At 44.3% G+C, this 14,355-nt stretch overlaps 1 protein-coding gene across 2 annotated transcripts in view; it reads right to left on the bottom strand.

Moving 5' to 3' along the window:
- Positions 1-14,355, bottom strand: part of flnba (filamin B a) — a 49,617-nt gene that overhangs the window by 17,055 nt on the left and 18,207 nt on the right. For both annotated transcript variants that reach the window (XM_029502989.1, XM_029502990.1), the window contains exons 5-22: positions 12,430-12,577; positions 11,917-12,035; positions 11,720-11,794; positions 11,452-11,614; positions 10,828-11,028; positions 10,604-10,741; positions 10,188-10,314; positions 8,013-8,149; positions 7,385-7,578; positions 7,177-7,290; positions 6,852-6,995; positions 2,830-2,953; positions 1,526-1,686; positions 1,342-1,432; positions 1,099-1,253; positions 910-1,027; positions 639-718; positions 146-331 (exon numbers count right to left, since the gene is read on the bottom strand). In XM_029502989.1, coding sequence (XP_029358849.1) covers positions 146-331; positions 639-718; positions 910-1,027; positions 1,099-1,253; positions 1,342-1,432; positions 1,526-1,686; positions 2,830-2,953; positions 6,852-6,995; positions 7,177-7,290; positions 7,385-7,578; positions 8,013-8,149; positions 10,188-10,314; positions 10,604-10,741; positions 10,828-11,028; positions 11,452-11,614; positions 11,720-11,794; positions 11,917-12,035; positions 12,430-12,577 — 2,475 coding nt within the window. The remainder of the gene's footprint in view (positions 1-145; positions 332-638; positions 719-909; positions 1,028-1,098; positions 1,254-1,341; positions 1,433-1,525; positions 1,687-2,829; positions 2,954-6,851; positions 6,996-7,176; positions 7,291-7,384; positions 7,579-8,012; positions 8,150-10,187; positions 10,315-10,603; positions 10,742-10,827; positions 11,029-11,451; positions 11,615-11,719; positions 11,795-11,916; positions 12,036-12,429; positions 12,578-14,355) is intronic.

The raw sequence follows: 14,355 nt of genomic DNA, 5'->3' as shown, positions 1-14,355 counted from the left end.
TGCGTGGAAATAAATAAAAATATCAAAATAAAGAAATTGTTCCTTTTGATTTTCTAGTTCTACTGAAACTTAAAAAAAAGAAAAAGAAAAAGGCCAAACAGAGTAAATCTAAACAAAAGTAAAAGAATATGGTGAACGATGTTACCTTGCTCGGGTCCGGAGGCAGCTGGGCCTCCACAGGGAAGGGGCTCCCGGGGATGGGGTGTCCGTCGTAGGACACGTTGACGCCGTACACCCCCTCCTCTGTGGGGGTGTAACGGACCAAACTGACCTCAGCTTTACTGGGCTGAGGCTCCACTTTACAGAGCACCGTCCGCTGACTGGGACTCAGCTACAAAACAAAAAGGTCAATGTCAAACATTTATGCAAAAATTTGGTGGTTAATTTTGTTTTTAAATTTATTAGCCATTTAAAATCTGTGTTTTCGTTTTTTGTTTTCATTGCTGCTGTAAGATGCAAATCTCACCATCCGAGGGACAAAAAAAGATTATCATCGTATCAGGAAAGAAGGAGCTTTGTTGCTCTAATCATCCTTTATTTACCCCACAGTCTCTGATGTTGTCACCCTGTTTACTAAAGCATGAGATCAAGAGTAATAATAATAATAAAAAAAAAATAAAAATAAAAAAAAAACTCACCACCTCCACCTCCAGGTGACCTTGACCCCCTGCACCTTTGGTGTCAACCACAAACTTCTGCTCCTGATCAACCTCCACTCCTGAAATGATCATTCATTCATTCATTCATCCATCCATCCATCATCAGAGGAGATCCTCCCGGGGAGGGTCCATCAACACTAAACACTTCTTTTGTAATCAAAATTAAAACGTTTTATCCTCTGTGTTTGCTGATGGGAAAAAAAAAAAAAAAAATCTTGCTGAAAGGAGAAGAAAAAGTGAGGTTTCTTACGTCCTTCCAGGTTGTCCACGGTGACCTTGCTCAGGTCCAAAGGGGCCGCGACGCCGACTGTGAAAGGACTCTTGGCGATGGGATCTCCTCCAAACTTCACCAAGATCGTCATCTCCCCCTGAACGCAGAGTGAAGAGTTACCTCAGAGGACAGGAAGTAAAGTTTTGCACAGCTGCGGGTTGGACGTACCTGTTGTACAGGTGTGTATTTGACTGTCTGAGAGTAGTCGTAGTTGTCGATGATGTCAAAGTCTTTGACAGAAGAGGAGAAGGAGACGTCCAGCGGCGCTTTACCGGCTCCTTTAGTCAACACTGTGAAATGAGTCGGCTTCCCGCTCTCCACACCTGCACGGGTAGAAGAAAAGTGCAACAGTCAGCGGGTCATCAGGACTGTGTGTGTGTGTGTGTGTGTGTGTCTCTCTCTCTCTCTCACCAGTGCGCGCCAGTCCAGGACCTTCTGCTTTAACCTTTGATGCATCATGGGAAGGATCAACTTTGACTGTGAAGGGGCTGTGTGGAACTTCCTGCATGGAAACATACACATTGAAATTTACCGCAATGACTGAATGTGTGGCGTTGAGCTGTGTGTGTGTGCGTGTGCGAGAGAGACAGCGTACTTTGTCAGTGAACAGGACTTTAACGGTGAGCCTTCCAGCAGCAGGAGGGATGTACTTGACGGTGAATGTATCGTTGGCGTTGGGGATAATGTCGAAATCCACATCCGCCTCTTTGTCTCCGACCATGTTGGCGTCGCACTTGATGCCCACGCTGACATCACCTGAATCACACACACACACACACACGTTACTGGACTCCCCCCCAAAACAAAAGAACGAGACAAACTTTCAGTGTAGAGACACAAGGGGGTGCTGGACTGATTTGGTTTCCGGCTGTCCGTTCATTTGACGTATTCATTCCAGCAACACTTCGCCTGCTGGATGCTGCGCTGACGACATCTCCAGTGTGAACAACGACCTGCATGTCTGAGCCGTCAATCAGAGCAGAGAGGGACTCACAGTATGAGAGGAATGAGACCAAGAAACGGGTCATATCGCAATCGCAAAGCAAAGCTGAAAATCAAGTGAGACTGGCTCCTGACAGTTCAAACAACTAGGACCCCAAAAGACCTCAAAAGTCCACGAAGAGACATTAAAGGACTTGCATGAAGCAAAACAACAACAGTGAGGGCGTTTTCCTCCTGCGTTAGAAGGAGGCCTTCTGCAGGTCTAAGCCCAAGTCAGATTAGAGAATAATGTATCAGACGTTTGCATGAGTCTGTAAAGCTCAACCCAACAGCAGCTCTGCGCAGAAAAGGCTGTTGTGTTGCTTCCCATGTTCACCACTTTATTTTCACGTGTTAGCATTGTAGCATTCGTCTACCTGAACATTATTTCTAACTACTTGCATCTCCTGATGGCCACAATCACCATTTTTACTTCTAGCCTGATCATTCATGTAAAACTGGTTTCAGTCCCCCGATTCCAACAGAGACCTGGCAAAGTGAGGCCTGAGCCAAAGTTGGTGTGGTATTCCTGATAAAGTGAGCAGCGAATGTGCTTTTGTATTTTGTGCAGGTAGCTGAAACCTGCGTGTTCGCTTCTCTGCTCAGGAAGGTCAGAGTGATGAATTTCCTGTCAGGATGTTTCTGTCTTGAGCTCATTGCCAGGACATACCAGGGAAAGGAATATGTGTGTGTCTGTAATCACTCCCAGACAATATATGGGTGAGTGCGTGTGTGTGTATAAATGTTCGTAGCTGTGAGTTGTTTGGTGTGTGATTGTTCCTCTGTGTTGTTCTTACACAGATGGAAACTGCTGTCACACCAAATAAAACAATCTGTTGGGATTTCCTGCCTTAATTGTTACCCTGTGTGTGTGTGTGTGTGTGTGTGTGTGTGTGTGTGTGTGTGTGTGTGTGTTACCGTCTCCAGCTCCTGAACAGTCCACAGTAAAGTGTGTGGGCTCGTTGGCCTTCAGTCCCGTTCTCTCCACTCCGGGACCGAACACCTTCACCATGTTGGGGTGGCTGCCTTTACCCACAGTCACCTGCAACCACAGAAACAAACAAACAAAAAAAAAGAAAAACATCAGTCACTTAAAAAGGTTAGTCAACTGTTAGGTGTTTTGTGTTATTACAAACACTGAACACAAAACAAGGAGTACCGCAAGGCTCCATCACGGAGATACTAGTTCTCAGTCTCATAATACTTATAGTTGAGATTTGCTGTAGAAAGTTGTCCTTTATTTTGATTCATTTGGATTCTGGCTGGATTTGGACATAACAGGAATGATAGATGTCGTCTTTATGAGGTCATTAAAGTTGAACCAGGGAATATTTACTTGACGACTATCAAGCATTGTTGCTAAATGTTAAAGAAATTTGAAAGACAAATCAACGATTCCAAGAAGATGCTGACAAAATTTATTTTACGGCCATTTAATTTAAGTTTTAGCCCTAAAATAAGTCAGTAAGTCAAAACACAAGGAAGAATAAGCCAGAAATGTAAGGAGGTGGCTGATATTCATTTTGAAGGGATGCTTTCATTTTTTTAAAGAGGTTTAATTGTCATCCAAATGAAATTATAATTCCTTAAAATGTACTGTCAGTCACACAGCAACCACCATTTTCTTTTTTCCCCCTTCACAGTATTTTATGTAAATGTTGAGGTCATATTTAAAGGTCAGAGTGTCGTTTCAGTGTGTGAGATCCTGACGGACATCAGTCCCATATCTCTGCTTTGACAATGAAAATGAAATAATTAGGTTACAAGTTCCTCCAAACTAAAGACAATGAACCAAACAACACAGTAAAACATTTAAATTACATCTCAGCATTTATTGAAACCAATCTAACCTCCAGTTTTGGATTTTTAAGGGAATGTGATTGGACGGATTTTAGTACAACTGATGATTAAAGTTTCAATCAAACATGTTAGTTACAAAAAGATTCATGATTAAAAAAAAATACTTTGGCTCTAAAGTCACTCTGTAAACTTATATCACACAGATCACCATCCTTCAACAAGCTTCTTTTTCCGTCACAAGCAGTCAAACACTCGGATTATTTAAAAAAAAAAAAAAATGCTGTTGCAGAAGCTCTTTGTGGATTGAGTTTACTTTAGAAGATTTTGTTTTTAGTTTGGGTTTCATGCCATCAAACAGCTGCAGGTTGGTGCTGTTTTCCATCCAAACTGAAACCCCTCGTCTACTTTGGCTTGCTGAAGGTGTCTGTCCTGTAGCTGTTGGTTCCCAGCCGTGCTGAGCTGGGAGCTGCTGGGTGTGACCGTTTACTCTTTCCATCTCCAGCGCTAACATTAAAAAGGTGCAGTCGGAGCCAGGCAGCCTGCTGCAGCTCGCAACAAGCCTGCTGATTCATCACAGTGACATCAGCCATAAACCTGGAATAATACTTTTCAGACAAGTAGAAACTTCACGGGACCAGATGAAATGTTTGTGGACCAGCACAAAGCTCGTCCTCAGCCCTGAGAGGACGAGGAAGCACTGCCCTGTAGACTCTTCAGGTCGGGACACACAAAGTCTCATTCTCCTTCAATCACACGAGCAAATTTCAATCAATGGCTTTTATCCTGCAACCTTTGGATTTTGTACAGCTGCCGTCTTATAAGAAAGGAATGTCTTTGTCAACTCCTAAAGCCTGTTGGCATCAGCATGCGTTCTTGAACAGCACACAAACATGTCAGCAAACATATCTGAGGCCCACTGGCAGTTTCTCATGACATATATTTACCCTGCGGGTGGAACTATAAACGCCTTAAAACAACAAGGAAGGGAAGACGGCTGACAAACAAAATCATAACACTACAGCCAACGACTGCAGAGCAAATCAGTCCCAGACTGTGATTAAAGACACAAAGCTGAAGGTGGTTACAAGCGCAGTCCAGAACGGCTGGCACATCGTACATCTGTGAAGGAAAACCATTTTCACTCCGTTTGGTTTGTTTCTCTCGTTTCAGAATAGAATACCACATGAAGTGAAAATGTTTTCACTTACCAGGAGCAAAGATGACTTTGCAAACAAAACAGAGCTCGACCTGAGAGCAGCTAAAATGACAGCAGAGCTTCACTCAACTGAACCGCTCAAAAATTTAAAAATTCATCTTAAAAAAATGTCCAATTATTTCTTTTTCATTCAGTCAGCATCTGAAGATCGTTTCAAAGTGAGTCCGAAACACAGACTCCGTCCCTCTGACTTCTGACTGCCCACCAACATGCACTTACGGTTGTGTTATTTGGACACCAACTACAGATGTGGCTTTTGTTGAACTGGCTCTTAAAGGAAATGTCAAACGCTGCGGTGAGAGAGCTCAACACACTGAATCTGAAGGAAACATGCAAACTGAGAAAGCTGTGTTAGTGTACCGAGCGGCCCAAGCTCATTTCTTTGTGCCGCAGACCAGTCAAGTGAACGTGATCCAAAATCTTTTTTCTTAAAATGCCATTATTTTTGTGTTTGTTTTTTTCCTTGCGTGACATTTATCTGTAGGGAAATTGGTCGCTGTTGAGGAGGAAAGACTGACAAAAAGGGAAAAATATGGTAAACAATGTCTCAGCCATTGCATCATTATTTTCATACAAACATTTAACATTTTCCAATTTGCTCAAATCAGATCAACCATTTAAGCTGAAATTAAACTTAATGTCTTTGAACAAGAGCTTTGTAAAAACCAGATGTGGCAGTTTAGTCGATCACAGATGTTATTTCAGCGTTTGAGCTACAAATGAACATTTACACATCACATCATGATTAACTGATTTCATCTATTGAACTTTCATCAGGACCCCCTAAAAAATTATCTCTGAGAGCAAATAAATATTATTGGCGTTCTAAACGAAAGAAGCTCCTGACTGGTTTGTGTTTCGGATCACAGCGGTTCAGTTTAGTGAAGTTCCTGCGAGGCCTCCAAAATGAATGAATGAATGAATGAATGAATGAATGACGATGCGTGGACAGTTGTTACAGATCAGAGAAGGCAGCTTAGTGTACATGATTAAATCAGCTTCAGTCTAAAATTAATTATGTTAATAAACAAAATTAAAAAAGATTCGATTTGTGAAAAAAACAAACCAAAACAAACCAAAGCTTGTTACAGTGCACGCACACACAGACGGGTTACAGTTAGTGTTGTTAATGAGTAAACTAAAACAAAAAGCTAATTAAAATAAGACAGTGTGAATGATTAGTTAAACAGTCACAATCTGACAGGCAGTTTTTAGTCGACAATGACAAAGTTAATGACAACACAAATCACATGACACTCCACTCTGACGGTCGCACATCTGATTAAGGAGCACAGCTTTACCTGATAGAAGATAATTAGCCTTACTGATGAGTCAGAGTTAGATAACATGGATATCAATCCAGAGAGAGTGTGTGTGTGTGTGTGTGTGTGTGTGTGTGTGTGTGTGTTACAGATGCTGAGTCTGTGGAGACACATTGTCGATGGAACAATAATTACACAACTAAATGGTGTTTTTAGTAGATTGCACAGTACTTCAGTTAATTAAAAAAAAAAAAAATAATAATCTAACAATATTAATTCAGACACTTCAGGCATTCTGTTATTATGTGTTCATTAAATTATTTAAAATGTTTTTATATCTCATATTTTACTGTTCATGGCTTTTTTTTTTTTTTTTTTTTTTTAAAGCAGCTCAACTTGTTTTGTTTTCCTTTTTAAAACATGAATTTAGTCTTTCTCTCCTCAGTGCATGTCGTGATGATAATCAAAGCTTTCTTAGTGCTGCGGCTCTCAGTAGCGTTCTTTGACTGCACCGTCGGTTCAGCTCGGACAGCTTTGACGCGCTCGCTGTTGACCGACGTTTCGATCTGAACAACTTTAACACTTTCTGCTTCGAGCACATCCCCAGATTTGGGCGGGGTTTCACTTCCTGTGGTGACGGGGTGCAGTGATTGGCAGCTTACCCTGAAGGGGCTGTTGGGGACGCTGACTCCTCCCCAGGCGACGGCCACGGTGTGTTTGAGAGGGGAGCTGGGCGTGTAGGAGCAGGAGTACAGGCCTTCACCTTTACTCCTCACCTTCACCTCCACAGGAAGTCCCTCAACGTCCTGACAGACGAATGAGAACAAATCCAGTCAAAAACTGAAGACCGTCGAGGAAACCCTGATTTCTTCTACGTCCACTGATTATATTTACACATTTCAAATGCCTGAATCCCTAAAAAGGTTCTTGCAGAGTCACAAGAAACGTAATAATCATCTAGAGGAGCAGATGAATTAAACTTCCTACCTGAGCCATGATCTTCAGAGGTCCTTTCCCAGCATTCTTAGCGTTGACAGTGAACTCGGCGGACTGGTTGACCAGGCAGCCGGTCTTCTCGAGCCCCGGCCCGTACGCCTGGACCTACAACCGTGAAACCAGGAGTTGTTACCTTCAACTCTAAACTTGAACCTCACATGAATGCAGCCGACGTCCGCCGTGTGGTCGAGTCACTCGCCTGGTCGGGCTCGCTGGATTTGTTGTCAGGGACGATGAGGGCCATGAAGGGGCTGTGCTCGATGTCCTCCTCGTCGCAGGTCACGTGGACGGCATATTCGCCAGGCTCCGTCGGCCAGTAACGGACGTCACATGACCCGTCGTTCTGGTCTTCGCACTCGATCTTAGCCTGAGAAGGTCCCTCGATGGCGAATCCTGAGGAGGCGACGGGTCACATTAGATCGGACCTAAAGTCCTTTCCTAATCATCACCTTCGTTTCTGGGACATAACAACCTTCACCGTGTTCTACAAACGCTTCGTGTTTGGACGGCGTTTTGTTTGATAGTCCACGGCTGGAGACACAATCCAAGAACGCGTCGATAAGGAGGCCGAAGAAAAGTACAAACTTCTAATAATACAAATACGGCTCAAGATCTGGTTGTTGTTGAAGGTAGCCAAGTAGGAGAAAGAAGAAGACTCAAACGATTTGGAGTCAAACACAAAACAGCAGAAACAGGAATCACGTATAAATTCATTTTCTGTTCATCCTCACTAAAGAACCAGATTCAAGCCTTTCAAATGACAAAGTTACTCTCTAACATGATTACAAGTGAAACGTCAGCTGAGCGGAGTCGGATGGCGGACTCACCCAGCACCCCAACATCAGTGCCAATGGACTCCACCACAAAGGCTGCAGGTTTACCCACAATGCCTCCCTCCAGGCCTGGACCCCAGGCCCTGATCTGCTGAGGCCCCGCCTCCGGGCCCACAGCCACTTCGAACGGACTGAAAAAGGAGAAAGAGGACGTGTCAAAATGAGGGAAATTATATCTCTGTAGTCTTTGTGGTAACGTTAAAACAACTATATGAAAAACTGTGTGTGTGTGTGAGAGCAACACTACACAGCTTGAGCTCAACCATGAGGTTGTCAAAACACACACAAGCAGAAGATTGGATTACAGTTCTGTGAGGCACCAAGGCTGCTGTGTGTGTGCAGAGAAAGTCGAAGTGTGTGATTGATACTTCAATATGCTCGGATGGAAACTGGCTTTATTTGACACAGAACGGCCTGTTCTGATTTACTGACACGCACATGTACGTTCCCTGAGCCTTTATCTGGATCTCAGTCCTCACAGCTGAATACTGAATTCCAACAGAATCAAACTTTAAACTCAAACCGAGTCTTTTAATCCTCGACCTTCATTTTGTCCTCACTCCAAAAAGTCTAAAACTCACACCCGAGTTTCGGCAGGTCACAGAAGGTGACGTATAACCTTCAACATCAACAGGTCAGCCGCAGTAACCCGAGTTTCCTGTCGGCCTCTTCGCCGTCTGCACGGTGAAGGCGAAAAAAGAAACTACACACAAGAATTTTGCATTAATAAAACTAATTGCAATCATTAGTAATATTCCCAAAATTCAAACATTATGATTTATTTTTCGTAACTTTTTCAAGGCAATTTTCACATTTTAAGTTTTGAAAAATGTCACTTGAACAAAAGAGCTCGATAAGGATTCAGTTTAAAAGGTCAGAGTCTGAATCAGCCTTCACTGTGTCAGATTTGCTGTAAAGAGGTTTTTATCTGCTGCTACAGTTTTTTTTATGTGTTGTTACTCTGCGCTGATTTCATGTCTCCACCACTTCAGTGCCTTATCATTAAAACTGACATGAAGGACCATTTGTTATGTCTCAATTGTCCATCGTGTCTACTCATGTTTTATTTGGATATTTAAGCTTCTTGTGAGGTCTGAATGATGAAGCGCGTCACCTTTTAAACAGCCTAACCTAAATGTTCATAGTCTTTAAGTTCACAGTGAACCGACAGGACCTGTTGTAGATTTGCCGTTACGTCGCTCAGGAGGAATTAGTACGACGTGTTAACAGCTCATTATCAGCTCTCCGCTCACACAGCATGCAGTCAGCTACGAGGCTAACTACTTTCCAACACATGGGTGCAACGTGTGTGTTTGAACGAGCCACTAAAATTGTTTAGAATCTCCTGACTTCCAACACCAGGACAGGCCTCCTCCTCAGCTCTGCAGGTGTGACACATCCATCTCTCATTTCAGTCCTTCAGGTGAGCTCACGTCTCCTGATTCAAGGAAGCGGGAGCTTAAGGAGCGTCCATTTGACCGTTTAATGTCAGCCACCATTAAAACCGGGAAACAAAGATGTCCTCACATCGGTGATGGTGTTCCAGTAAACCCACAGGCGGTCCAGACGTCATCCTTTTGGGCCCCGCTGGCTGTATTTTCCTGTACGTATCCTAAATTCCTTTCATCCAGTATCATTTATATTTCCTTTCACAAAAACTCAGCGTTCAGAGCACAAACACCAGGAGGAGAGTGTTTCCTGTGCGTTAGCTGACAGCCAGGACCAGGACTGAGCCTCTCAAAACCCCGAAGATTTACAGCCTGCGCCTTCACTGTGGGAACTGTCAGACCTCGTGTGACCCCTGATGGAGCCTGGTCTGGATTAGGACTGAGCCCTCAGAGAGACGTCTGTTTTCTTTAACGATGCATACACAGGTATTTCCTTTACGCGTGTGTACACGTACACATATTTAAAAACAAAATAAATTGCGTCACTGGATGAGTTTGTCTCCGGGCCAAAAAGCACTTAGACGGCGTCTCTGAAATCTGGGAAACTCCCCGAAACAACACTGTTGCTAATATCTGCTATAAGGAACCACAACAATCCGCTCTACGTAGAAGTGACACAGAATGAATGAGCGTCCTCATTCCCCCGTGGATCCAGCCATTCAGATCAGATGAAGTCATGTGCTGAGGTCATGCCTTAACACACACACAGTTTACAGCTCACCTCTTCGGGATGTGTTGACCCCCCCAGGTGATGGAGACGGTGTATTTGCCAGGACCATTTGGATAATACTCATAGGAGAACACACCGTCCTGACTGGAGGTCTGTTTCACCGGCTCCTCGATGCCTTCTGAACACACGCACACAATAAGAAGAGCGGTTTAAAAAGAATGAAATAAATACATTTGGGAAAATGCTGCAACGTTTGACACAAATCCACACGAGCAGGTCATAACGGATGTGAGAAGCTGAACTAAGAACCTGTCAGGGGGCTTCTTAAGGTATCATGATCAAAACTAAAAAAAAAATGTCACGACAATGTCTCAAAGGCGTCGCAGCAGCTACGACAGAGCTCGGTATTAGAAAGAGGACCAGAGTCCAGTCAGTTCAACCGGAGCCTCATAGTGAACCGTACTCACTGGGTCCTTTGACGAGCACCTTCAGGTCTCCGCTGCCAGCGCTCCGGGTGTCCACCTTGAAGTCACCGACCTGTTTCACCCTCAGACCTGACGGCTGGAGACCCCGACCGGTCGCCCTGCAGGCCCCCGGCATGCAGGCTGCTCACACAAAGAGAGAGGACACATGGCGTTCACAACCAAACACGAGTCCATTTGGAGAATCAGGCAAAGCTGAAGAGACTCACCAGGCCCCACGTCTACGCCGAAGGGACTCTTGGGGATCCCCACGCCTCCGAAGGTGACGGTGACGGAGTGCGGCCCGGCCTGCGTGGGCCGGTAGGAGCAGCGGTACGTGCTGTCGCCCTTATCCTCCATCATCACCTCCACGCTGTTCTGGCGGCCCTGAGGGTCTCGGATCATGGCCGTCACGTCTCCGGTGCCGGCTCCTGCAGAAGAGACAAGACGAAGACGAAACTTTACTGAAGAGACAAACAGAAGTTCTTATGGAACAAAAACAAAAGAAAAAAACTCCTAATACAGCGATTTTTGGCTGATGTACAATCTGAGCTTCTTATTTTCTGTCTTTCTCAGAAACAGATTTTTTTTTGTACAGTATAACATCCACCCAATCAGATCTTACACTACTTCAACCTTTACACACAAAACTGATTTTTGGGTTCACTTGCTGAAGGAGCCGGGATATTGAAGCACCGACCTCATCGCCAGCTCTCCCGCTGACCCCTGATGACCTTGATGAACTCAGTGAAAGCTGAACCTTCAGGTCTTACAGAAGTTATAACTCGAACCGTTAAGTATTTACTGAAGAATCAAGCTCTGAGTCAGACGGCGCCGACTGAGGCGTCTCTGACCTGCAGTGTAGATGTCGAAGTAGGTGGGTTTGTTTGCTATGTTGCCCACGGGCTCAATTCCCGGGCCTTTGACTGTGACTTTGGTGGCGTCGCCCAGCGCTTTGTCCACGTTCACCTCAAACGGACTCTTCGGAATCTGCTGCCCGGCAAACATCACCGTCACCTTAGAAACAAAAAAAAAAAAAAAACTGTTCATATTCTCTGACCTCTAAGAAAACACTTCCTGTTCTGATTCATGTTGCATTTTAAAAGCAAAGCGGGAGTTCACCTTGTGAGTTCCCATGACCTGAGGAACGTAGCTGACGCTGTACGTCTTCTTGCCCTCGTTGGGCTCCGGCTTCAGCTGAACGACAGACAAACGTTAGAGGTTTTTTTCATAAGCCTTCAGATCGCAGTTGAGGAACACGATTCAACATTAAAAAAAAAAAAAAAAAAACCAGAGCAGGAGGAGGATTTGGTGGGTACCTCCTCTCTGGTGCCGTCCGGATGATCCAGGTAGATGGTGACTTGACCCTGACCTGCACTGAACGTGTCCACCGTGAACACGGCGGGGCGCAGCACTCTGTTCCCCGTCGGTTCAATACCTGCAGAACAAGAACGGGAACAGTGAGTGAGATCTGGAAGGCATTTCCTTCCTCCTCGTCGGGGTTACAGTCCAACATGGAGGACGAGTAATGATCGCAATCTTTCTGTGTGCGTGCTATGACCATGACCATTGTTCAGAATAACAGCTGCCGACTTCCTCACATTGTCAGACAAGCTGTGTTTCCATTTGCCAACAGAAAGACAGAAGAACAGATGGCCCTTCAAGAATTAGTCCGTTAATTAAGGATCAGTATTATTGTTGGTTCTAACGTGGTTCCAACTCATCTGATGAAGTTTGTGTGGTTCTCTTTATATAAATGTATTCATGCTGCACACGCTGTGTGTGTGTGTGTGTGTGTGTGTGTGTGTGTGTGTGTGTGTGTGTGTGTGTACCTGGTCCATATGCACGAGCCTTCTTGGGGTTCAGTTTGGGTTTGAGTGGAGCTCCAGGCTTCAGTTTGGCTTTGGGGAACTGAGACAGGTAAGTCATCACAGACTGCTCGTCCACGCTGGGGTCAATGATCTCCTCTGGGGCGATCACCTGAACACAAACGCACACTTCAGATAAATCAGGTTCATGATAATAAAATGGATTGTTACATCGGTGTGATAAAGCTTGTGTCAGGTATTCAACTCTAACTGGTCCTGATAGAGAATGATTCTCCATTTGGACTTTTCCCCTGATAGATATTTTTACCAGCGTTCAGATGATCCTTCATTGAATCTATAGAGTGTCTGCTGCCAATCAACAAACAAACACTGGATAGATAAACTTATTCAACATACAAATCTTTGCTGTCTAATCAGTGACTGTTCTTCATTTCAACCCCAAACTGCTTTACGACAGTTTCAACTTTGGCTTCCAATAAACACTCATCTAATCAGACTCACTTAAAAAAAAAGTTAGTCTTTATAGCATCGAATGTCGCCTGGAAGGTTTTCTGACTCCACACCTCGAGATTTTTAGAAAAGTTTCAGTATCAAACCTCACACAGCTCAGTGTGCAGCCAAAACACATTTACACTACACCAGCCACGGTAGCAAATGAATATCTACTGTAAAGAAGACGCACAGTAACAGGCATGCAACAGACGGCCAAAAGAATTTGGACACCTGAACTTCTCATTTCTAGCCTCAACTCTTCTAGGTTTTTGTCCCAACACATTTTGGAACCTGGCTGCAGAGATTTGTTCCCATTCAGCCCCCGGAGCATTAATGAGGTCTGAAGCTGATCCCTGTGGTCCTGGATGAGGGGGGGGGCATTGTTATCTTGAAACAGGAAATGACCTTCAGCAAACTGCTGACACAAAGCTGGCAGGAACACTTTTGTCTAAAATATCATTGTATTCTGCAACATGAAAACATCCCATCATTTAAAGTAAGGCCCCAAACTCAGCCCAGCCAGAGAACAGAGAAAAGGTCCACGTCCTCCAGCATACCCGTTCTGTTCAGGCTGAACCAGAAATCAAACCCTCATCAGTGACCCTAAAAACACTCCGCAGCGACCCGGCTGAACTTTCAGTCCGCAGCAGAGGTGTGTAACAGAGGAAGATGAAGAATGAGTCAAGGAGGAAATGAGGCCGTGAAGGAAATCTGACAAACGCTTCGGTTCAGTCCAGGACACTGAACTCTGAGTCGCACCGACGTCTTTCACAGTCAGCGCTCTTTCTTTCTACTCACGTCATGTTCAAGTTTTACTCCAAAGCATTCGGCTCCATGGGATAAAAACTCAGCAGAGTAAAATTTCAATTTGGATAATAGTTACCACCTTCCAAAAAAAAAAAAAAAAAAAAGTCCTAAATTGACGTCATAGGTGTCAGAGGAGTTTGTAATGTTTTTTCTGGCGGAGACTTCCAGAGGGTGTCAGCTGACTGATAGGAAGCAGGAGCATAATGTAATACAGCCACTGTGAGAGAGAGAAATCTGAATAAATGGTTCTTTATAATTAATGCTCATCTTTCTACATAATGAACAAAAACCAGAAACAAAGGTGAAACTCCAGCTGTGATGAGGAAGCAGCGACTATCTGTTCTCCATTTCTGAAGTGATGTACATTAATTATTTGACTAATTACTTCCTGACAGATAAACATTATAGAAAATTTCCACTTCAGCTGTCAGCGTCCTCTCAGCTCCAATCAGAAGCGTGCTAAAAACAAACTCCAGCTCAGAGTTTCCTCTGTTGTGGACGCTCAGGAAACCAGACAGAGCCTGTGTGAGATGCTGCCAGTGACCTTTGACCTCTGGAGAACAAATCCTGCTACACACTGAAAGTCCAAACTGTTTACGTTCAGATATTTGGTGGCCTGAGGGCTTTTAT

The sequence above is a fragment of the Echeneis naucrates genome, chromosome 5, assembly GCF_900963305.1.
Source record: "Echeneis naucrates chromosome 5, fEcheNa1.1, whole genome shotgun sequence".
Taxonomy (NCBI): domain Eukaryota; kingdom Metazoa; phylum Chordata; class Actinopteri; order Carangiformes; family Echeneidae; genus Echeneis; species Echeneis naucrates.
Note: the sequence above shows the minus strand (reverse complement) of the source record. Positions and strands in the feature narration are given on the sequence as shown.